At 44.8% G+C, this 22894-nt stretch overlaps 1 protein-coding gene across 3 annotated transcripts in view; it reads right to left on the bottom strand.

The window, feature by feature from the left end:
- Positions 1 to 4730: 4730 nt before the first annotated feature.
- The window catches only part of ACSL6 (acyl-CoA synthetase long chain family member 6), a 31206-nt gene continuing 13042 nt past the window's right edge, over positions 4731 to 22894 (bottom strand). For 2 of the 3 annotated variants that reach the window (XM_031047438.2, XM_005147274.4), the window contains exons 10-21: positions 19969 to 20042; positions 15828 to 15905; positions 13484 to 13618; positions 12287 to 12421; positions 10468 to 10563; positions 9590 to 9662; positions 8684 to 8772; positions 8030 to 8146; positions 7652 to 7795; positions 6881 to 6982; positions 6567 to 6638; positions 4731 to 5213 (exon numbers count right to left, since the gene is read on the bottom strand). In XM_031047438.2, coding sequence (XP_030903298.2) covers positions 5073 to 5213; positions 6567 to 6638; positions 6881 to 6982; positions 7652 to 7795; positions 8030 to 8146; positions 8684 to 8772; positions 9590 to 9662; positions 10468 to 10563; positions 12287 to 12421; positions 13484 to 13618; positions 15828 to 15905; positions 19969 to 20042 — 1256 coding nt within the window. In that variant the 3' untranslated portion in view covers positions 4731 to 5072. Of the gene's footprint in view, positions 5214 to 6566; positions 6639 to 6880; positions 6983 to 7651; positions 7796 to 8029; positions 8147 to 8683; positions 8773 to 9589; positions 9663 to 10467; positions 10564 to 12286; positions 12422 to 13483; positions 13619 to 15827; positions 15906 to 15962; positions 16041 to 19968; positions 20043 to 22894 lie in introns of all 3 variants that reach the window. The other variant, XM_005147273.4, reaches the window with a different exon arrangement.

Genomic DNA, 22894 nt, shown 5'->3' with positions numbered 1-22894 from the left:
CTCAACACCGGCAACCGGCGGCCCAATCCCCCCAGCGCGCAGGCGCGGAGCGGCGCAGCGGTACCCACGGCAGGCAGCAGGCGGCGCCACCTCCTCGCCGCTCCGGGCAGAGCGGCCGCTGGGTGCGGGGACTGCCGGGGGTGCGTTCGATCCGGCCGGAGCTCTCGGTGATGGGAACGGGAGTCCCGAGGGGCCGGGGAGGGAACAGGGCTCCTACCTGGGCGTGTTAAACGCGGCTGGTGTGCGTTTTGTGTTGATTAAAACGTGAACTTCGTTGTTTTGTGCGGTGAACCTCATGGAGCTCACCAAGGCCAAGCACAAACGGGCTGGGGAAGACGGGAGGGAGCAGCCCTGGAGAGAAGGGCTTTGGGGGTTGATCGATGAGAAGCTCCGGGGGCTGCACCCGCAGAGCGTGAGCAGCAGCTCAGGGAGGGGATCCTGCCCTTCTGCTGCGCTCCAGGAACCCCCCCCCCCGCAGCCCTGATCCAGCTCTGGGCAGCAGCACAAGGGGGATGTGGAGCTGTTGGAGCGAGGCCAGAGGCCATGGAGATGCTGCGAGGGCTGGAGCAGCTCTGCTCTGGAGCCAGGCTGAGAGAGCTGGGCTGGGGCAGACTGGACAAGAGGAGGCTCCTGAAGGGGAGACCTGAGAGCAGCTCCAGTGCTAAAGGGGCTGCAAGAAAGCTTCAGGCATGTACAGGGTGCTGTGCATGCTCCCTCCCTGTTATCGCTAATAGATGTGCCAACAGATGGGTTTTCTAATCCTGCAATAGAAGTCATGGATGTTATATTCCCCTCAGCTATCAGATCCCATCCTTCAGCATAAGTTTATAGAGTTTATCTCAGGGCTTCTGAGATAATTCTTTGGCATCACTAGACTTCGTTTGAAGGGTGAGGTCCAAGCACACGCAAACACTGGAGACCAAATGCTTTTAAACTTTATTGTTTTAGACACATAGTCTGAAAAAATACTATGCATTCCCAATTGTCAATTCATATTAAACAAGCATATACATTTGGTTACATTATTATTGATCTGAAATAAAAAAAAAGGAAACCATTACAGAAAGACTGCTGCATCTTCAGAGCACTTCGCAACAACTTGGTTTTGTAGGAGATTGCTAAAAATCAATCTCAGGTCCCAATATTCCTTTGGTTGCTTTATAATGAGTATTAATTTGATTACCAACACAGTGGGTGTAGGCACACGTCCTGCACACCCACGGTGAGGACAACGTGCTGGAGTGACAATGGGGCTTAGAAAAGAGCTTTTATTGTACCTCAGTCCATGAGAAAACCTTCAGAGAGGTTTGAAGAAGTGTGACAGTTGAATTCCTTCCAAAAGCCACCATTGATGACTGGCTGATATTCATGCTGATATACCAAAACTGAAAACCCCTTAATTACAGGTAAGATTGGGGGGTGTTACACAAATGGAAAGGGTATATTTTAACCCCTTCACTTCCAGCTGAAAACAGAGCGGGCAACACTTAGGAAAACGCCTCATTTGCTGCTTATAACTTGTCTAAAATACATACCAAAAAGCTGAAATGAAGTGAAGGGCTTAAAGGGGCTCTGGATGCCTCAGAAAACATTTTATTTTGGAACAATTCCAGGGCTCTAAACCTTTTTTCCCTCCCTAGGCTACAAGCATCCCGATTTCTCCTCCGGAAAGTGCAGCCTCGGCATTGAACGGGAGCAAAAGTGGAGCAGAAACCACTGAATGTGCAAAGTACTGAAGAATGTTAATCCCAAGAAGAAGCAAAGAGCTAATTCCTCTATTCTTTACTTTGGTTTTCCAAGACAAAACCAAAGTGAGCTGAAGATACAAAAAGTACACAGATAGAATTGCCTCTAAATAAAATGCTTTTCCCACTTTTCTGTAAGGCATCGAGAGGTCTTTAAGTAATCTGTTACCATGCAAAAATAGTATATTCTTCCCCAGTTTACATTCATCTTGTAGCAGTTTATTTACATAGAGATCACCAGTTTGTGCTTGTAACGCATGGAAAATAAACAAGAGATTAAAAAAATCCAAGCGATTTTTGTTGCGTTCCAGAAGATTTGAGTCAGGTTCTTTTCTGTTAGGTGTAAAATGAAGATTAGAAATTAACTTTGGAATTAGTTATCTTGAGGAATAAAACCTTTGTTGGACAGCCCTGGGGGTTTCTCCTTGGTGGTCACAAGAAGTAGTTCAGTTTACAAGAGCTCAAAGCAACATAAATATTCCTGGAATTTGAGCATGTTTGTGCCTAGCTCATGCGTTACTCCTATTTTCAAGTTTTAATCTCATCATTATGATCATAGCAAGAAAAAGCGACTTGCAGAAGAAAATCTGATTGCACAAGAAGTATTAAAGAGAGCTTTTAGTTGATTTATACAAGTGCTGAAAGTATTCACTCTTTTTGGTGTGACAACACCAGTCCTCCCGGATTTCACATCATTCCAGTGTGGCCAAGCCTGTGTTTTTGCTTTCTTTAGGTGTCCATATCTTTGGCTCTAGTGCATCTGACATTTTGCATCAAGTACCAAAAGAGGAATAGAGATATATTCATTCAGCATTATAGATGTAAATGTCTCAGCCATCTAAGCTGTCAATAAACTCACTGGGATCTTCTATACTAATAAAAGTCAGAGTTTAGTCACCTAGAAAAGTGTGGTAAACTGGGAGAAAAGGAAATCAAATTGGGGTAGAAAAAGGTCAGTGGGAAATAGCTCTTCTGTAATTATTTAGACGACTTTTTAATTGTAATTATCTAGTTTTTAGAATGCGTCACATTAAAGCACACAGGAAGTTGAACTGAAGCTAGTTCTTCATCACGTTGAAGCAAGCGCAATGACTGTCTTTTGGCTGATACAAAAAGGAGATGAGCTAGACTCCCCAGAGCTAAAAAGCCTTAATGTCTTGACCCAAAGAGCCAGATTTCATACAGTAATTCCTACACCATGTAGATGTGGCAGACACAGATTCCCCAGGGATGTTCTTGCTGCGTGTGCTAGTAAAGAACGGACGCACAATCCCGTCAGATCACCATGACGGAATTTCTTGCTTGCTTTGAACTGATATGAATCACTGCACCGGAATCCAATGAGGAATTGGGTGCAAAGAGGAATTCAGACAAATAAATACTTCCACATCTGATAAATCGTTTCGCTCTGTTTTCCATGTGAGTGATTATGCTAACTGATATGCTTCCTTTGGATCATTTTGTTAGGAAATTACTGCAATAAATTAGTTGTTGGGTAACACTAACTCATTAGTCCAATGTATTTCATTTGAAAGCATGCAATGGAATTGTAGAGGGAAAGTAAGCGATCATTTAGAGTGAAGATTTGGGGCTTCAAAAGTAGATTCCAGTTTAAGAGAGAAAACAAGTGTGCTTTCACTGTCCTAGCAAAGAAGCTCTAGCAGGCACAGCTCCATGCTAGTACGCACCGGTGCAACAAACAGCAGCTATTCAAATACACAGATACATTTAGGACCCTGTTTAGCAGAAGGAAGCCACCAACAGTCCAAGCATTAAAGCGTTAACGTTGCAGTTTTCCTGTTGCTTTGTACCGTGTTTTCTGTCAGGAGAGGGCTCCAGTCTGTTCCTGTCCCACAGAGGACTTACACCCTCTTCTAACAGCTGCCACTGGCTGTGAAATCTTAAGGTTTCATCCTGAAAACAGGCTGTTTGTTCCATAGAGGTCACTGGAAGTGATGACAGTGGGAACTGAGGCTCCCAGGTGTCTGAGCATAGAGATGGTTTCTTCACAGGCCTTTCTACAGCCACATCCAGTGATGTACCGTTACCGTGCCACTGTACATCAGCCAACACAGCCTTTTGCCCATCATCAGGGGCCTGCTGGAGCTGCATCTCTTCCATTCCTGGTCAACAGAAGGATGTCTTCTCCCAGCCCAATTTGTTCTGCTAAGTCCCATTCAGAATCATAGAATGATTTGTGTTGGAGGGGACCTTAAAGCTCCTCCAGCTCCAACCCCTGCCACAGGCAGGGACACCTTCCACTGGAGCAGCTTGCTCCAAGCCCCTGTGTCCAACCTGGCTTTGAGCACTGCCAGGGATGGGGTAGCCACAGCTTCTCTGGGCAACCTGAATAATCACAGCTCATGCTCCATTCCTTTAGCACTGTTTCTGAAAGGGAGTTAGTCCAACTGGACTACCCAGTATTAGCAGCATGTAAAGTAATAAATTAGGGATGAGGATTGGGGTTAATGTGAGCTCCCACAAAAAGCTGCCACAGAGCCAGTGGTGCTTTTATAAGCTTATCAGTTGGAGTAGTTCAGATGTCAGAGAGTGTTCTGAACTGAAGGAGGCCCTAATGCAAAATCAGCATGCCATGTATGAGTTCAGATGAAAAGAACGGAAAAGGGAATTGCATCCTACTGCTTCCCAACCCATTCTTGTCATTTCAAGGTACTATTAATCCATTAGATGTAAATAGAAATAGTTCTTTTAAGTACAAAGAGCAGGAGATTGGTTCCTATTTGTGTTCTGGTTGTTAGTTAGGTCATTAATGATTAAATCAGATCAATGCAATTTATGTCCTGGAAAACACAAAAACTATCACTTAATATATAAACCAATATCCAGCTTGAAGTTCCAGATCAGGGAAAACAGACTTTCACCATCAATCACTGATTGTTTGAGGTAGACCACATTACTGAATTATCCACAATTTTAGTTTCTAATATATTAGGTTTTGTACAATCAAATATCAACAGACATACCTGAAATTTTCCTTATTTTAATTAAAAACATTTGGAGTTATTAATAACGTAAGTTTCCATAATTTAATTGGTCATAGACTGAAATCTCTATATTCTGTGGCAATTTAACATCATTCTTAGTAGTACCCTATTGTGTACATAAAGTAAAATATAAACTGTATCACACCTGATGGAAAAAAAGAAGGAAAGATGTGGTTAGTGGTGAAATCCTAGAACAATGAAAGGCTCAGATGTAAGATTCAAATGCTTATCCATTTCAGCTGTGTCCTTCTGGCTCTGTACTTTTGAGGATTATTCTAATATTGCTATGAAGTCCATTATTCAGAAGGTTCTTCCCAGGATTTCAGATGGACACACTTGAATATAGCTCTTCTATTTGTTTTTTGAAGTAATCTCGTAGTTCTGGTCTCTTGGCCTTTAACGTTGGCGTCAACAAACCGTTTTGTACTGAGAACATATCAGAGTGAATGTAAATAGCTTTGACCTGTAATAAAAGAGAGATATATTTATGGCAAAAGTGACAGCATCGCACTGTATGAGCCTAACCCCTTGTGCCAGCCTCACTGTGTTACCTCCAGTTGTGCCCAGGGGAGCCAGGATTTCCCTCACCTGCTCAAGTTTCCTGAGGTTCCACTAAATCCCTCCACCACCCCATACTGCTCCCTGCTCTCATGTTTGTTTTCCTTTGTCCCACAGAAGGGAGATCTCTTTGGTCTTGCAAAGTTACCGTGAAACTTTGTAGGCACAAGGAATACACAGGGTGATGATCGTCTCTAAGGATGGTGTTTTATTACCTAATTAAAATGATATCAAATCATTCAGCCATATAGAAGGGATCCCATCCCACACAAACATGAACCCCAGTTTCTGGCTTTAAAGTTTGGGTTTAAGATTACATATTGCAACAGAGATCAAATTTTAAAGCCCTTTAATTTTGAAATGTGAAACTTCTATCCTTATAGCTGGAAGATGGCAAGGCTTTTCCACTACTTTGTTGTTTATTAATTGTGAACTCCTAGTAGAATACATTACTTGAGGGCATTTCATACCACAAGACTACGGCAGGCACAAACCAGATTTAGTACCGCAAGCAACTGTGTGCATTATAAACCATGCTTCATTTCATTTGACTATCATTTCATTGGTATATGTAACTGAGAAATGAAGAATAACAAGTCTGTGTTTAATGGTGCTTCTGCTGCACTCAGGTATGGTGAATTACCCATCAGAATTACCACCCAGACACAGTCTAAAAACAAAAGCAAAATTCTATGCTAATTCTATGTAATGATGAAGATGTTCATTGTTTTAACAGAAAGAATCACTTGACATTATAAAATGTGATGGATTATCTTTTCACTGTGTTTTTAATGCTGTGCAAACCGCGGCTGATTTCTCATCTCTCTTTCTGAAGTGTTTGTAGCTCTGTTGCAACAATATTTACACAAGCCCCAGAAAGGAATTAGTGCACAGGCTGAAAAGAAATAAACCAGCAGCATTTCCTGGGTCAGTTATAAGAAGGGTGATTAGTGACCCAGTTCCTCATCACTTCTTCCAGCAGCAGAAGAATCAGGATCCTGCACAGATTTATCTTGACCTCTGTTTGTCAGGCTGGAGTTTACCCATGCCCCTGGATTAGGTTTTCACTTCTGCATCTAAAACTTACACTAAATTGAATTCAAATTTCAAGGAACTTGCTAGCAGTAGATCTCTGCTTCCAAAACCACTGTGTGCAGCTACAAGGATATGGAATAGTGTAACCAATACTGACAAATCCCCCTTCAATACAAATGAACAAATCACCCGAGCACACTGAGTAATGTACTCGTTGTTTTACCTGCTCAAAGGAATGAAGTCCACTCTCCTTACCCAGCCGTACCATATCTTCCATTATTGCTTGCTGCAGTGCCTGGGTTAAAGTACAGGGATTCCTCATGAAATGTCAGAGGCAGCCTTACATGCAACTGATGTTGTTGTTCATCAAGAAAACATGTTTCTGAGTAAGGTTCAAGTGCCTGATAGTTAATACATAATTAGCAAATATTCTATTACGGAAATGCACAAACGTTTGCACAGTGTGATGATGTTAACTGCTTCCTCAGTGTGAAAAGTAAGGTGATGTTTTATATGCACACAGACAGAAAGACAAACCTTATTTCTACAGAGTTCTGCATAAGATCCGTCAAACCCTCTTTTCTTTGCCCAGCCTGGCATAACTTCGGAATCAGGCACCACAATTCCCACCAGAAAGGCCTGTAGGTGGAGGAGAAGGAGAGGTGCAGGCAAAAGCTGAACAATTTTTAAGGCCCTACACTGACCTACACATAAGCCAGGTGAATTCGCTACGTGTTTATAATTTCTTGTGTAATTATGTCACTGATTTACTAACTCATCATCTTCAGTTATATTTGAGTGTCTGTGCCTTTTGCTTAGATAAAATGGTTCCCTGTGACTGTATCATTTATACACGTCCAGTTCATAGGCTTGTGAGCCTCAGTCAAACTCCTGTGCCAAGTGAAGCCTTGTGTTTGTGGGCAATAAATACAGAGGGATGAATTACAATCGTTTCAGAAGCTGTACATCTTTGTATAAATATCCCAAGAAACAGGATAAGATTGGTCAAAATGTGCGGGCAGTGGCTGTGGAGCAGCTGTGGCTTTGCCTTCTCTTGGCTTACTGCAGGCAAAGTGGCAAAAGAGAGCATTAGGGACCCAAAGGGTGATGCTGAAGCAGATTTAAAGTCTTGATCTTCAGCCACAGCATCCTCCAAGCTGCTTATCCTACTGCATGGCTGGCAGCCAGCTCCACAGCAGGAGGGAGGCACCAGGGTGAAAACCTGATGTGATCTACTCACTCACACCCAGCTCTCTGCCTTCTACTTACACAGAGCAAAGCAAGACCTTGTGAAAGCTTCATTTTTACCTGCAGGCTGTCTCCATGGACGTAGATCTGGGCAACAGGGTCACTGCGGATATAGATGTTCTCGATCTTCTCCGGTGCAATATATTCTCCCTGAGCAAGTTTAAATATATGCTTTTTCCGATCAATAATTTTAAGTGTCCCGTTCTGGTAGGAGAAAGAAATGAGAGGTTATTTAATCACAGCGACTCAGTAAGCTGCTTTTAACAGAGCTCTTTAAATGGCCAGAAAGTGCTTCGCTGATATATCAAACTTATTCTGTAAAATATAAACTTAATCCTCTGTAAAGGCAGATCTGCTCGGAAATGTAGGTTGAGTACTTGGAAATTTAAATAGGATATTACAATTGACATGAGAACTAAGCCTCTGATCAGCACTCACAGGTAACCATTTCCCAATGTCTCCCGTGTGAAGCCAGCCCTCCTGGTCCAGCGCCTCCGTTGTCTTCTCTTCATCCTTCAGATAACCTTTGAAAACATTTGGTCCTTTCACACATATCTGCAAAGAACAGAGTTGCAGGTAAATTGTCTTATTATTTTGCTGTAAATTACCATCAAGCTAAATAGCAACTCACTAAAATGGAAATGTTTTAAAGGTTTTAAATACACTGTGTTATAAAATTACCTATGAGCCATGAAGTAGGGCTTGCAAACCTGATTTGCTCAAAGTTGATTTGCAGTCAGCTTGCAGCTAAAAACACCCCCAAAGTTATTTTAATAAGTGCAATTTATGTGCAATACAGAAATAACAGCAATGTGGAAATCACAGCAATTCAGCTTTTCTTAGCTGAACTAATTAATTCCATCTTAGCTGGTAAAGGAATCAATCAGGGCATTGGCTGGAAGTGCTGCCACAGCCCCTCTTTAATTAATGCTTTGCTGCTCTGTTGCTGAACTCATGTTTTCCTTTCCCGATGGCAATATATAGCACATCAGCAAGCATGTGCCTTACAGAGGTAAAATGCTTCTATAACGACAAGAGTACTTAACACAGTGTTAACTAGCAAGGATTTGATAGAAAAATGTAATTTGCTACCTCCCCTTCTCCTTTGGAAGCAAAATAATTCAGCTCTTCCACATCCTTCAGTTTGATTAAGTTACAGGGCAAAGGAGCTCCTACATGACCTGGAAAGCAAAGTTATCAAGTCACTTGTCATCAGTCCTAGAAACAGTATATAGCAGTTGCTTGCATGGTTGTAGATACACTGGACGTTCTTGCAGGAAATATGTCTCCATGCAGCAATAATTTCCTTGTTAAGGTTTTGTGTTATTGAGACTAAATACCTGAACTTCCTCTTTGGATATAAACCCTGTTTTCAACCATATCAAGATACAAACCATGTCTCCATTACCTGTAAGGGACTCCCCTTGTTTAAGCTTAACTCCTTACAAAAGCACACAAAGTTTTGAACTCTTATCATTTTATAAAAAAATATAAGGAAGAAATTCCAACCCAAACCAGTCTGGGATTCCAGGATTATCTGAATCCTGCTTAGTGCCAATTTTCATGTGATTTTGTCCAGATTCAAGAGCTTTGAAAACCTGAAATATGCAAAGTATTGTGTAGTGGTGGGTCTCTATTCAAAGCCTGGCTTTGCTCACTGTCCACGAATGTATCCATCTTCTCTGTTCCAGCATTTAATTCTAACAAACATTCATTTGAATTCACCTCCAGTGCTCTAGAGAGGACTCACAGCACCAGCAATGCAGAGATAAGTGTCACAAAGAACACCCCAAGGGGCAATGCCAAACATCCCCAGGCAAACATGCCCAGCATCTGATCCCTGTGCAGTTATTCTGGCCTAATGACAGTTTCAAGAACATTGTATTTGCTGCAGATCAGCCACAGAGTGGTGAATGCCGATAGCACCCTGTGATGCTACAGTCCTGAGTTCCCTAAAGAAATCTTTTCTCTCTGGAAATGGTGGAAGAAAATCATTACCTGAGGTCCAGTCACCTGGGGTTGTAAAGGTGCACCCAGCTGTGCACTCTGTTTGGCCGTAACCTTCATAAACCTGGCAAAGAAATGGGTATCTTTAAAACAGCACAGAGGATGTTTTACACACAATAAAAGTCTAAGCATTGCCTTCTGTTGTGCAGCCCTGGAGCTGCAATGACAGGAGCACATTTTACGTGGGACACTTTCCCTGGCTCTTACCATATCCAGTATTTCACTGGTGTGACTATGAATTGTCTCTGTAGAGTTGAAGTAGTGAGAAGACAAGTTCAGCTCTCAGCTTTTGAGTTAATGAGGGTATTACTTTATGAGAAGAATTTATTAGTGAGGGAGAAAAATAGGATTTTTGTGGGATGTTTTGAAAATACACCTTTTACATTAATTTGGCCTAATTTTAGGCTCTTCAATGAGGCCTTTTAGTTGCCCTGGCCTTCCTGTCAAAGAGAAATAACACAGAGGACAGCTTAAGTGGGTTAAATTGCCCTCTGAAGATTATCTTTCTCCATTTATATATATAGTAAAGCTCACGTAACAAAGTTCTGAGCACATGCACCAGTACATTTAATTGTACATACTCAATTAAGTGCTGAGAGCAGCTGGGATGAGTCCATGCTCTTAACTGACAGCTGCCTGCAGCACAAGCAGCTCTTGTCTGCTGCTCCCTTTCAGGGCTACCAGGAAGGGCTCCTGCTCCAGCCCTGGGGCTGTGGGAACAGAGCTCCAGGGACACGCTGCTCTTGGACCAGTCCTGATAAAGCTGCCCTAAATGCAGCTCTGAGGTTCTAACCCATCTTCTTTCTGAAAGGCAATGTATTTCCCAGCTCGCAGTGAGCAAACACATCCAAGCAGCATCATGAGCCCACCTGACACCCAAGGGCTGCACGGAGGAAGCCCAGCACGGTTGGGGATGCAGGAGCAGCGCCCGTGACGATCATTCGAACGCACCCACCAAGGCTTGCCTGTTAGATAGGAGAAAAGGGAGGAAAGCATCACAGGTTACTGCAGGTGGCAAAGCCAGCAGCACCCATGAGTACTGCTTGTACAGCACGTGCACAGGTGCTCTCTCTATAATAGAGACAGGGAATATCTTTGGGTCCTTCCCAAGCCTAACTATTCTATGATTCTATGAATATGAACCAGCTCTGAATCTTTCCTTAGGGATAAATCCAGCTAAAGCTTAAAAGCAATAATTCCCCCTTGCAGGTAGATGTACTGCCTAACAAATAAACCATTCAACATATAGAGATGAGAGTCCTCCATCTCTGGCAGGATGAGCAACATCTGCCCTGGGGAACTGTGGGGTACAAACCAGACCCCTTCTCCTCCAGTGCTATTTGCACCACATCAGCTTTAATGAAGAGGCTCCCAAGCCATCTGAAATAGCACTGTCCCTTTCTTCAGGCAGATGACCTTCAAACATTCCTGGAGGGTGCTACATCAACTCCTGTGTCACATTTTACTGCCTTCTCCCTCCCCCCCCCCCCCCCCCCCCCCATTTCCTTTTTCTTATTCCAAAAGAAGAAAGCCCAGCACAAAGGAAGAGAAGGGACTGAGCCTGCCGGTCTTGCCAGAGCCTGAATCAGTATGCAGCCCGGCTTGTTTCGTGTCTGTGCCCCCGGCAGCACCAAGTGAACTCTGCTCTGGGCACGCTGAGGACAACTAATCCGCAGGCAAAAAGTGCAGTCGGTTTCTTTAGTTAAAAATAAAGTGGCATGTCGCCAAGATAAGTTATCCGATTAAAAAAAGGAAGCAATCAGAGCCTCCCGGAGCAGCAGCGAGCCCAAACCCCTGGGTTAGCCTATTTAGTTCCTTTTTAATGAGGAGATACATAGCACACAGTAGGGCATTTGCATTTATTTCCCTTATTGTTAAGCCATGATTTACACGTGAGTTTTTCTCTACACTCTTTTCTTGTTTTCCTAGTGGAAAAAGCAGGTTTGAGTTTTTATCTGGAGGGGGGCTTCCGACAAGGGGCTGTAGGACAGGCCAAGGGGAACGGCTTTAACCTGCCTGAGGGGAGACTGAGATGAGCTCTTAGGCAGAAGCTCTTCCCTGTGAGGGTGCTGAGGTGCTGGCACAGGGTGCCCAGAGAAGCTGTGGCTGCCCCATCCCTGGCAGTGCTCAAGGCCAGGTTGGACACAGGGGCTTGGAGCAAGCTGCTCCAGTGGAAGGGGTCCCTGCCCATGGCAGGGGTTGGGACTGGATGAGCTTTAAGGTCCCTTCCAACCCAAACCAATCTGGAGTTCTGAGATTCTATGAATATTCCCAGTTGAAACCCAACCCTGAATGCAATCTTATCTGTAGAGACTATGCAGAAAACTTTGAAGCAACAACTCATTGATCAGATACTCCTCTCTCCATGACCACCTTCCTGAATTTCATTCCCATTAAGAGGAGATTGAGATAGATTTGATGTAAATTTTGGCATCTTATGCACGGTGTTTATAAAGAAATATATAAATAAAAACGAGCATGGCAAAAGTTAATGCAAAAGTCAATGGAACAATCAACTGTGCTCCATCTCCTTTCTCTATTCAGTTTTCAGTCTGCTACTCAGCAGTGAGTACCACTGCCTGCAGTTTATCATGAGGCAAGTGGACCACACTGACTTTAATGAACACCAGTCACTGCTAGAAGAAATGAGAGCTCTTTGACCTTAGCCTCACTTCTTAAATGGCTTACCTGTATTTTGTTGAAGAACAATTTATCCCACAAGCTGTCATTTCTAATGATCCCCTTTCGAACTTCAGCCTTTTTCCTTCTTGCAGCAAACTCCAGAACCCAGCGCTTGAGGGACGTGTCTGCCTGGCTGAAGATCTGCAGCACAGAGAGAGAACATCAATAGCTGCTCTTACCATCACAGCACCCAGTTCTGCTGCTGCCAGGTAGGGTGCAGTGACGTTAGTGGTACTGTTAAATGAGGCTACATGGGGCTTTGTTAGTGGGGCTATAAAGGAGTGGTTTGTTCTGCTATATGCTCTATTGTTTGTGGTGTTTCCCTGGGAGATAAAACAGAGGGGATGGCAATTGGCTGCATTTACATGACTGCTACTTCTATATGATTTCCATTATAGGATTCAATGAAATAGTACAATTTGAGCAGCTGGGAATGAGCAACTTGACTACTGGAGCAGGTCTCATTGCTGGCTGAGGAGGTGGTGGGGGCTGCATTGACCTGAACTTCATCACGCACCGGCACGCACTACATTTCCACAAACAAGAAACCCACAATGCCTATCCCACTACTGAGGAACCAGAACCCCTGACCCAGCAGTCCTGACCCTGGGGGAAAATGACACCAGTAGCTTGTGCTACTTGTACTTGTGCTTTAGAGGGTAAGTCTCCAGAGGAGTAAATATCCCCAGCTAGTCAAACAGATGTAACATGACCAGATGTGTCCTTAACACCTTTCAAGACTATCTCTTAGATATACAGATTTCTAGATCCAAAACCCACCCCACATTGCAACTGCCTAAATCCTCATAGTGTGTTTGCAGCTCCTGATTTTCAGCTCTCGTTGCCATCAGGAATAGAGGCCCAACTTCCAAAACTGGTTGAAGGACACAAAGAGCCCCAGTGCTCCAGGTGTGACCAGTGTTTCTGTGATGAAAACAGCCCTCGTCTCTGGAAATGTCACTAGTAACCCTCAGTGAGAACAGGGAATGAGGCTGATACAGAGGGATTTAATCCATGTCAGCAGTCTGCATAAATCAACTCAGACATTGAAGCAGCCCTATCACTTAGGGTAAGAGTGTGTTTGCAGCAAGGCAGAAACAGCATCATCTGCTCAGGAAATCTCTGTGACTGAGGGGATTCTTTCACATAAGCACTAGAGGGACATACACCTTGTTGCCACAGAAAGAGCCAAAATCCATTCACCTTATCATACATTCTGTTCAGCAGCCGTGGCACGACAGGGAAGATGGTTGGACGCAACGCTTTCATGTCATCAGATAAGAGGCGAATATCGCCTTGGAAGAACCCAATGCGCCCTCCGTGGCAGTACACTACAGACTGATGGGAGGAAAAGGAACACATGTCATATCCCTGCTTTTAATTCCCATGGCAGAGCAAGCCCCCCCAAGCACAGAAGTGCCTTTCCTAAAATCCTGCTGTCCAATATGGCAAAAATCGGGGCTTCAGAAATACATTAAAAAGCAACAGTAAATTTTGCACTATACAGAAATATCCAAATAGTTCTGGGCATTACAGTCCTGACAATTCAGCATCCACCAAATTTGCCACTGGTTCTGGAAGAACAGGGAACCAAAGCTGTTTTGGAAGGAATTTCCCTTCATCCCCTGCATACAGGGATGGAGAAGTCCGAGTTATGGTCAGATTCTGGATGTGAACTTCTCCTTTAAGCCCAGACCTACCACAGCAGCTCATAGCATGAGCACCTACTGTCAATAAAGAAATGGATATTAAGAAATGCTGTAAAACACTGAGCAGCGGGCGGGTTTTAGGTGTTAATACTTTAGTTTTGTTTAAATACAACAATATACTACGTTAGCAGTACAGCACCTGATCCTGTATCCCAGAAACAGAAGCCCCTTCATAAAAGGTGCTCAACTTGTATGGAAACAACAGATCCAGAAGGTTTTGTGCTTGGAAAGCAGACAGGCCACTTTCACTGGATTGGAATAGAGCTGGATATGCGGAATAAAGTGCAAGGAGCCCTGGTCGTCAGTAACCCCATAGAGGATGGAGAACCTCAGCTCACTTTGGTGTGTTTTGTCTCCCCCATATAACTAAACCAGTTTAAAACTCATTTAAGACACACCTAAGCCTTTTTGTGCGACTCCTCAATATCCCTAACACTAACTGGAGTGCTCTCACTGCTCTGCCAACAGAGAGTGTGTCCGTCAACTGAAACCACAGGAACTTCCTACTTGTGATATGGTTAATGACCAGCATGCTGCTGAATCTGTTTCATGCTGCACATACACAGGAATTGAAAAACAAGGAAAATATAATCAGTGGGGATGATAAATAGCTGCTAGAAATTGTAGCTTTAAAGGATGTATGTATATAGTTTTCACTGTAAGTTCCAGGAACTGACGGTGTTTGGTAAAACTGGGGAAGCTGACACAGTGCTGCTGTTCCGAATGCTTTTGAAAATGATCTTTTATCCCTTTTGGGAAAACCTTCATATCAATGAGCTTTTCTAGGAGGGAGGATAAAGCTGAGCATCCTTGGGACCCTGTTTCAATACAGCAACATCCTGTGAAACAAGGGGATCTCAGATGGTTCTCACGGGCTTTTCTCCCTCATCAGATGACTTGTTAATAGTCATATTATAAGGGTGGCACACTGACCAGCTTGCCTTGCGAGGGAAGAAAGGCTCTGCTGTGATTTGCCACACCTTCAATGGACTTTCACGTCCAATTTGCAAGTATTTTAACAGGCCAGAACATATTACTTCTGGCACCGGTGTTACTAAGAAGTGGAGTTTATACTCAGATGCTTGTCTGGCTCAAAAGCAATCACCCCTGAGAAAGCACAGAGCTGCAACTGAATCCGGACCCAATCTTCATGCACTGGACCAGGTTTTAGTTTGCAGCTCCTCAGGCCAGGAGAACTGATGTGATCATCTCATCCCATGTGCCTGACACCACGACTGCAGCACAGATCTTCACCTGGCTTTTCGGGAGGAGATGCGAGAAATCAGTTCTCAGGTTGGCCTGAGTCAGCAGTGCTGCTTGCCATTGTTTCCAGTGGATACAGACCAGCTCATCCCCACTGAGCGCTGCCCTGCCAGGAGGATCACGAGTGGCACACCACGATCTTGCTTTCCTCTTTCTCAGTGTCTGCAAGTTTTCTGCAGAGCTGGTTGTTTATGCCATAAAAGGGTTTTAGCTGATATAGAAAATTGCACAAAATTATCCTTTTGCTCCCTTGATACCTCATCCCAAAGCGCTCTGAAAAGCTGTCCCCAGAACTGTGCAGGTAGCAGTTTCTGCTCGTGGACAAAGGGCTGTTTTCCAACCTCAAAGACACCAGCGTAAGCTGAAAAGCTTGGAAAGCTGTCCTGGAATCGCTCTGGACTCATGGCAATGTCACTGAGACCAGAGACGGGGCCCTGGTGTTATGCACTTGGCACTTCTGGAGTACAAGCTTTTTTAGTGCTACAGGATATTGCTGGTTATTTAGTATTGTATTCATTTTATAGGGTTTTTTTTGGTGTGGAAAAAGATGCTTTCCACTGACACCAGGACCTTACCTGTACCATTCTCTCAAACATGTGTGCTAAAGGCAAATAGGAAATGTGTACATCCTCACAAGTAGGAGACCACTGACTCTGGAAGAAAACACAAGGAGCCCCACGAGGCCTCGTCAGTTCAGGCAGGTTTCTTACCTGTATAACTCGTTCAAACATGTGAGCCAGAGGCAGGAAGGAGATGAGCACATCGTCCTGTCTCGGAAAGATCACTTTCTGCAGGTGAAGGGCATGGGAGACAGAAAGGAAAGAAACACTGACAGGAAGACAACAAGAAAGTCATAAAACAATAAAAAGAAAAGTGGCACCAGAGGAGCAAAAGGGTAAAGATTGTCAAGAGAGGAAGGGAGCAGCATACAAAGTGAAGCGTTAAGCCATAGCATCAATGAAGCTCGGTTAGCAGGAGGAGTAAAGAGCACGGAGATGCACACAGAGGGCAGCGGAGAGGTCTCTCCGTGGCAGAAGGCGCACTGTATCCACACAGCTCACGCTGGATACGGAGGCTCACCCTGACAGAGAATCCCATTTTATCCATTGCTTTCTACCACGAGGTGCCGAGACCAGGATTCGAGCCCTCAGCTCTGCGCAGACCCGCAGGATCCTGGTGCAAACCTGCAGGAGCCTCCCGGGCATCTGCAGCGCATCCCTTCTCCCCATTGCGCAGAGCCCAGTAGAGATCACAGTGTTACTAGCATCAAAGCTATTGATTTTTTCCTCCTTTTCCTTTGGTTAATCATTGGTCTGAATCAGAATAGGTGGGAAAAATTAATTATTGTTTTTCAGCTGCAAAAATTAATGCCTTCTGTTAGTGTTTCTTGTCATTTGAAGTGATTAAAGTGGAATTTTAAGGACATTATCACTACTCCACAGACAGGCACAGGGGGGAAAAGAAGCTTGACAAATTATGCCAGAAATAAAGTTACCAAATTCTTCAGTTTGCCAAGGTTTTAACTCTCTCTCGCAGGCTGGAATAAACACAGGCCTTGGGAGCCTTACTCAACCCTACCTGCTTTACTACCTGCCTTTCCAAGGGTAAGGCTTGCTATAACATTACAGATAAGAAAATCTGAAAGCCTGATTACCCAGTAACTTGCCCCAAGGCCAGTGGTTAGAGGAAAATGGGTATAAAATCTATTAGCCCACAGTATTAGCAGTCTATACCCACTTTTTGTCTCCACTGCGGTGATGGAATGGATAACCCATGGCCTGGCACTGAAGGGAGGCACAAGAGGTACTTAGGGAGAATCTTATTGAAGTTAAATCTGGGCAAGTCAGACTAGGGGATATTCTCCCACCCGTTACCTAGTGAAGTCGAACATGATTGACAATATGGGTGTTTTCAGCCTCCAATTTCATATTATTTCCTGTGTCAGCATGAATTAAGCCATTAGGGGCTGCACATCTGATTATCCATTATTTCAGGTTGGCCTTGTTTTCTGCAAGCACAGGCATGTAAACCCATTAGCATCACTAGCTGTGCTGCTTTTGTCTTTAACACTGCTTTAAGTGCCCAGATTATAAATGATTTTGTTTTAAATCATACCAAAGTGATGACATTGAACAGTGCTTTGCAGTTGGCACAGGTGTCCAGTTAAATGCAGAATGAAAACAGCTTCTTAGCATCTGAGAACAAGCTTATAAGAGCTCTAGGGTCACTTCAAAAACTGTTCTATTGATCAAAATCCCTGAACTAAGCAAAACGGGCACAGGAGTGTGTGAGCAGCAGATCTGCAGCGCTTCTCAGCTTTAAGTATCTTGATTTTGGTGATCCAAATCTGTTGCATTTTGCTCCATTGCATTTCTGTGGTTAGGCATTGCCTTACTCATGTGGGTCAGCTACAGGCATTCACACTCCCCCCAGCATCACTCTGGTGACTGAATGTGCAGCCACTTTCACCAGACTTCTGTCTCCATCTGATACCTCCAAGATTAATAAAAGTATCTAATTGCCAAACTATCTCATTGCCAAAGTATCTCACTGCCATCAACAAACACTAAATCCATTTTTGTGGGCCAGTCCTGGAAGCTGTCAAGCTGCCCCAGCTCCCTCTAAACCAGTTCTCTTCCACCATAAATGTGCCTGCCCTTTGAAGCTCAGACCTATCTATGCACCAGCTTCATTTGAGCATCTCACTACCTCTGAAGCCAATGACAGCTCTGGTCTATGAAGCCCAAGGGCCAGCTGCAGCAAGCTGTTGGCATTTCATACTGGGAATTACTGGAGTCACAAACCTGCAAATACTGAAACAAGTGAGTTCATGAGGGACTGCTCACATCATGAATCTGAGTTTCCTTACAGCACAGGTCTGGAAATCTCTGATAGTTCAAGGATTAGGATAAATAGACTGCAGCACTTTCACCACCAACTGTAAGACCAGCAAAGGATATAAGGTGACAAACTGCCCACCCGTGTGTATGTCACTACTTTATGGAATTGCCTGTTTACTACAAAAAAATAGATTCCATATATTTGTTAGGTCTTTAGCATCCTGTGCTAATGCAGTTCTGCTTCCTGTATCATTTCTAAACATGAGTTTATGCATTGCCCAAAACATTATACAGGTACTTGGCCAGTGCTATGCTTTTGTAACAGGTATTACAGAAAGCAAGGTATACTTTGGTATCAATGATGAGGTGGATCAAGAACTGGTTGAAAGGAAGAAGGCAGAGAGTTGTGGCCAATGGGGCTGAATCTAGCTGGAAGTCTGTGACTATTGGAGTCCCTCAGGGGTTGGTGCTGGGACCAGTGCTGTTTCATGTTTTCATCAACGACCTGGATGAGGGAACCGAGTGTACCCTCAGCAAGTTCACTGATGACACTAAACTGGGAGGAGTGGCTGACACACCAGAAGGCTCTGTTGCCATTCAGCGAGACCTGGACAGGCTGGAGAGTTGTGTGGGGAGAAACTTGATGAAATTCAACAAGGGCAAGTGTAGAGTCTTGCATCTGGGGAAGAACAACCCCATGTACCAGTACAGGTTGGGGGTTGAGCTGCTGGAAAGGAGTGAAGGGGAATGGGACCTGGGGGTCCTGGTGGATAGGATGAGCGTGAGCCAGCAATGTGCCCTTGTGGCCAAGAAGGCAAATGGCATCCTAGGGTGCATTAGAAAGGGTGTGGTTAGTAGGGCAAGAGAGGTTCTCTTCCCCCTCTACTCTGCCTTGGTGAGGCCGCATCTGGAATATTGCGTCCAGTTCTGGGCCCCTCAGTTCAAGAAGGACAGGGAATTGCTTGAAAGAGTCCAGAGCAGAGCCACAAAGATGATTAAAGGAGTGGAACACCTCCCTTATGAGGAGAGGCTGAGGGAGCTGGGTCTCTTTAGCTTGGAGGAGACTGAGGGGTGACCTCATCAGTGTTTACAAATATGTAAAGGGTGGGTGTCAGGATGATGGAGCTAGGCTTTTTTCAGTGATATCCAGTGATAGGACAAGGGGAAATGGGTGTAAACTGGAGCAAAGGAGGTTCCATGTGAACATCAGGAAGTGCTTCTTTACTGTAAGAGTGACAGAGCACTGGAACAGGTTGCCCAGGGAGGTTGTGGAGTCTCCTACATTGGAGATATTCAAGGCCCGCCTGGACAAGTTCCTGTGTGATGTACTCTAGGTTACCCTGCTCTTGCAGGGGGGTTGGACTAGATGATCTTTTGAGCTCCCTTCCAACCCTTGGGATTCTGTGATTCTGTGAATCATCCTTGTAAAAAACTTCTATATTCTGATGTATATATATATATAAGTACTTCATAAGCAAAGAGGTTTAAGTAAGTGAGGACATTGTGTGGGCACAGTGGGACACAAAGAGCACAAGGGGACCCTCTACACTTTTCCAAGCATCACTTGCACCGTGCTCATTTGCTCTCCTTATTCTTCAAAAAGACTTAAGGAATCAATTTACAGGAGCCAACACTGCTCCTCAGAAGCACTTTGTGCCCTACAGAGCCAGGGAGCCAGGGCTGGAAAGAGGATTCAATGCCCTCTAGTGCTCTAAGCTCAGACTCACTCCCATTCCTATGGATTTGGCCTTCGGAGGAAGAGAAATTTCACCTCTCATCTGCAAAGGCGCCTTTCCTTTCCACAAAGCCCATGCAGGACACAGCTTAACATACCCCCTCCCGCATGGGGCAGTGTTTTCTAGAGCAGGGTATTCACCTCTGTCACTTTCAGAAAGCCCGAAAAGTCCGCGACGACGTTCCCATGGGTCAGCATGGCACCTTTGGGGTTCCCTGCAGGAAACACACAGAGATTTGGCAGATGAGCAGCAGGGAACTTCCAAAAGCTCAACAAAAACCACAACAGAAATGGTTAAAACATTACATTCTGCATTCAAAACTGTAACTTTCTCAGTCATCGCCATGCAGTCACCTGCACCAACAGCATTTAGTGCAGCACTCGGAGTGTCATAAAGTGATACTATAAGCACAAGTGTTTCTGTTGGAGACTGAGCACTTTCCATCAGAAACAACCCAACTGCAACTTGTGAGAGCACTCAGATGGAGCAGTTTGATGAGCACGGCTGTCAGACCTCACTGGCTGCTTCCAGCCTCTCCAATAGGGCTTATTTCACACAGGTTTTGACTAAGAATGGTCTTCAAGAAACCCCATTAAAAAAGCTGTCAAGCTCTTACTTAGCCCATACACTGGATAACCCAAACAATGCAGGAAACAGGCAATACACGGTAAAAATTAGGCTACAAGAAGGCCCTGTGAGACTGTGTTTAAGTAAAGTCATTGATGCTGCCAGCAGCAGAGCAGAGGTGGAGACAGCCCTGAACCCATAAGGGAGCCACATCCCAGTGCAGTGCTGGGCACTGCGCCTACAGCTATTCACCTCCACACTGCCAGTATTTGCCTTTTTACTCTCTTTGCTCTCTTTTGCATTTCATATCTGTTTATACACCACGATACTGGGTTTGCCAAGCGGTAGACACTGAAATCTCCACCAACCAGAGCCAAAGGTTCCATTCGAAACTCCCTCCTTATAGTGCTGGCTGAGAGGACTCTGCACATCCTCCTGCCACAGCACTGTCCCTTTCCATCACGCTCAGAGAGTTTATTGCTGAAAAGAAGGTGCAGGTCAGCTCGAATCAAGATTATGGAGCCAGCCTCTCTCTCCCCAGTGTGCTTTTAAGCAGATTGGTTTAATTCAATCACGCCACTGCAGCATAGCTCCTGCTATGCCATGTGGAAGCTGATCAGAGGAGCTTTGCCTGTAGGTACCTTGTGTAGCCCCAGCACTGGGATACCCCAGGAGCTCTGCAATCCTATTACAGCTAATGATGGATGCAACAAAACTATAACCCAGCAGAGATTTCGCTCTGGTTTCCTCAGATTAGGAAGGGCCAGCAGTGTTTTGTGAATTGGTTTCAGCACAGGAAGATATTCTTAATCCTCTTGGTTTGGGGTATGTCGGCACCCACGTGGCATAGCCCAGCTCACTGCTGATCCCTGTGCCCTGCCTGTTCCCTGCCACTGCCTCTACTCAGATTTGCCAATAGTTAAATAAAGGCCCAAGGAGAAGTAGTCATCATTGCAGGCATTTATTGCACTAAATCAGGACATTGCTCTCATGCTCATCCTCATCCTCAGCTCGGAGGTGATGCTGGGGCTGACAGCTTTGCAGTGTTGATGTTAGGTTAGGCTCCTGCCCCAATGTGTTGTACCTCAGGCTTGTGGCACCAGCTCATAAAGGCAGGTTTCATTTACAGGCACTTATTGTCACAGCACACATGGATCCAGACCTCAGGAAAACTCCATGAACCAATGTTGGTTGATCCAGAAACCACTTATTAGTTGTATTTAGCCAAATACACATGTTCAGCTCTGGCAATTCTATCCACAGCCAGACTCTTGCAGCATAGCACAAGTTCTTCCATGCTGGCACCAGCAGGTCACACACACTGAAGAGGATGTGCTCAGTACTGGCTTGGAAATTTAAAACCATGGCTACCACCTATACCAATGGCAGATCTGGCTCCTGCACCTTGGCCCAGCTCTGCAGCCTTCTTCTGAAAGACTTCATAGAAACCCAGACTGGTTTGTGTTGAAGAGACCTTAAAGCTCACCCAGTTCCAACCCCTGCCATGGGCAGGGACCCCTTCCACTGGAGCAGCTTGATCCAAGCCCCTGTGTCCAACCTGGCCTTGAGCACTACGAGGGATGGGACAGCCACAGCTTCTCAGGTGCTTTGAACTCAGACTCCTGTATCATTCCACCTCTGACATCACTGATCTGCTTTGGCACCATTAAGACCACAGCCTGTCCAAGATCCTGAATTGACTGCAAACAGGACACACAGGAAGGATCCATGATGCTCACATTACTCCAAGTGTGTCGTGGTGCACAGAGGTACTGAATCTGCATCAAAGACAGAGGTGTTCCAGAACAAACCGTGCTCCCATGGGAGCTGCAGCTCTTTGGGATGGGGGATTCCTGCAAATTCCAACCTTCTTTAGTAGTTGTAAGAGCAATCAACAAAACAGATCCCTCTTGCTATGAGAACTACCACTTTGAGATTAAAAGGTTGGCAGTGATACTGCTTTTCCTTTAAAACAAATCAATGCCAGACCTGTAACACTGCTCTCAAGCTTGAATTCCCTCATCCAGACACTCTTTGTGAGTGTCCCTTTACGGAACAGGGCCAGCTAGTAGCCCAGGTATGGCAATTTGTCCTTGTCTTGGTGCCAGGCTGGTTTGGCAGTTCTCATAAGCGAGAGGAGGACCTTTTCCATGTTGCTAAATGGGTCTTCCGAACAGCAGCTCCAGCACTGACTCAGTAGTGTGATCCGTCAGCACTTTAGGATGCAAGGGCTCCTCTCCTCCGGCAGTCAGGGATATGCACTGACAGCCTGTGAGGAAATGCTGGGAAGCAATTTTTATCCAATGGGTCAGATGTGGATCCTTGAGGAAATGACAGTTTGCTTCTTTGATGGTTTGGGGGCATCTCTGTGCCTCTGGCCCACTTCTGAGTGCTGATGATTCCTGGGTACCACAATAAAAGCTGGTCTTGACATCTTGTCATCTGAGCTCAGCAGTGTAAGCCTCTCCCAGGGCAGGCATTTGGGCATCTGATCCTATC

This window comes from Melopsittacus undulatus, chromosome 10 (assembly GCF_012275295.1).
Source record: "Melopsittacus undulatus isolate bMelUnd1 chromosome 10, bMelUnd1.mat.Z, whole genome shotgun sequence".
Classification (NCBI taxonomy): domain Eukaryota; kingdom Metazoa; phylum Chordata; class Aves; order Psittaciformes; family Psittaculidae; genus Melopsittacus; species Melopsittacus undulatus.
Note: the sequence above shows the minus strand (reverse complement) of the source record. Positions and strands in the feature narration are given on the sequence as shown.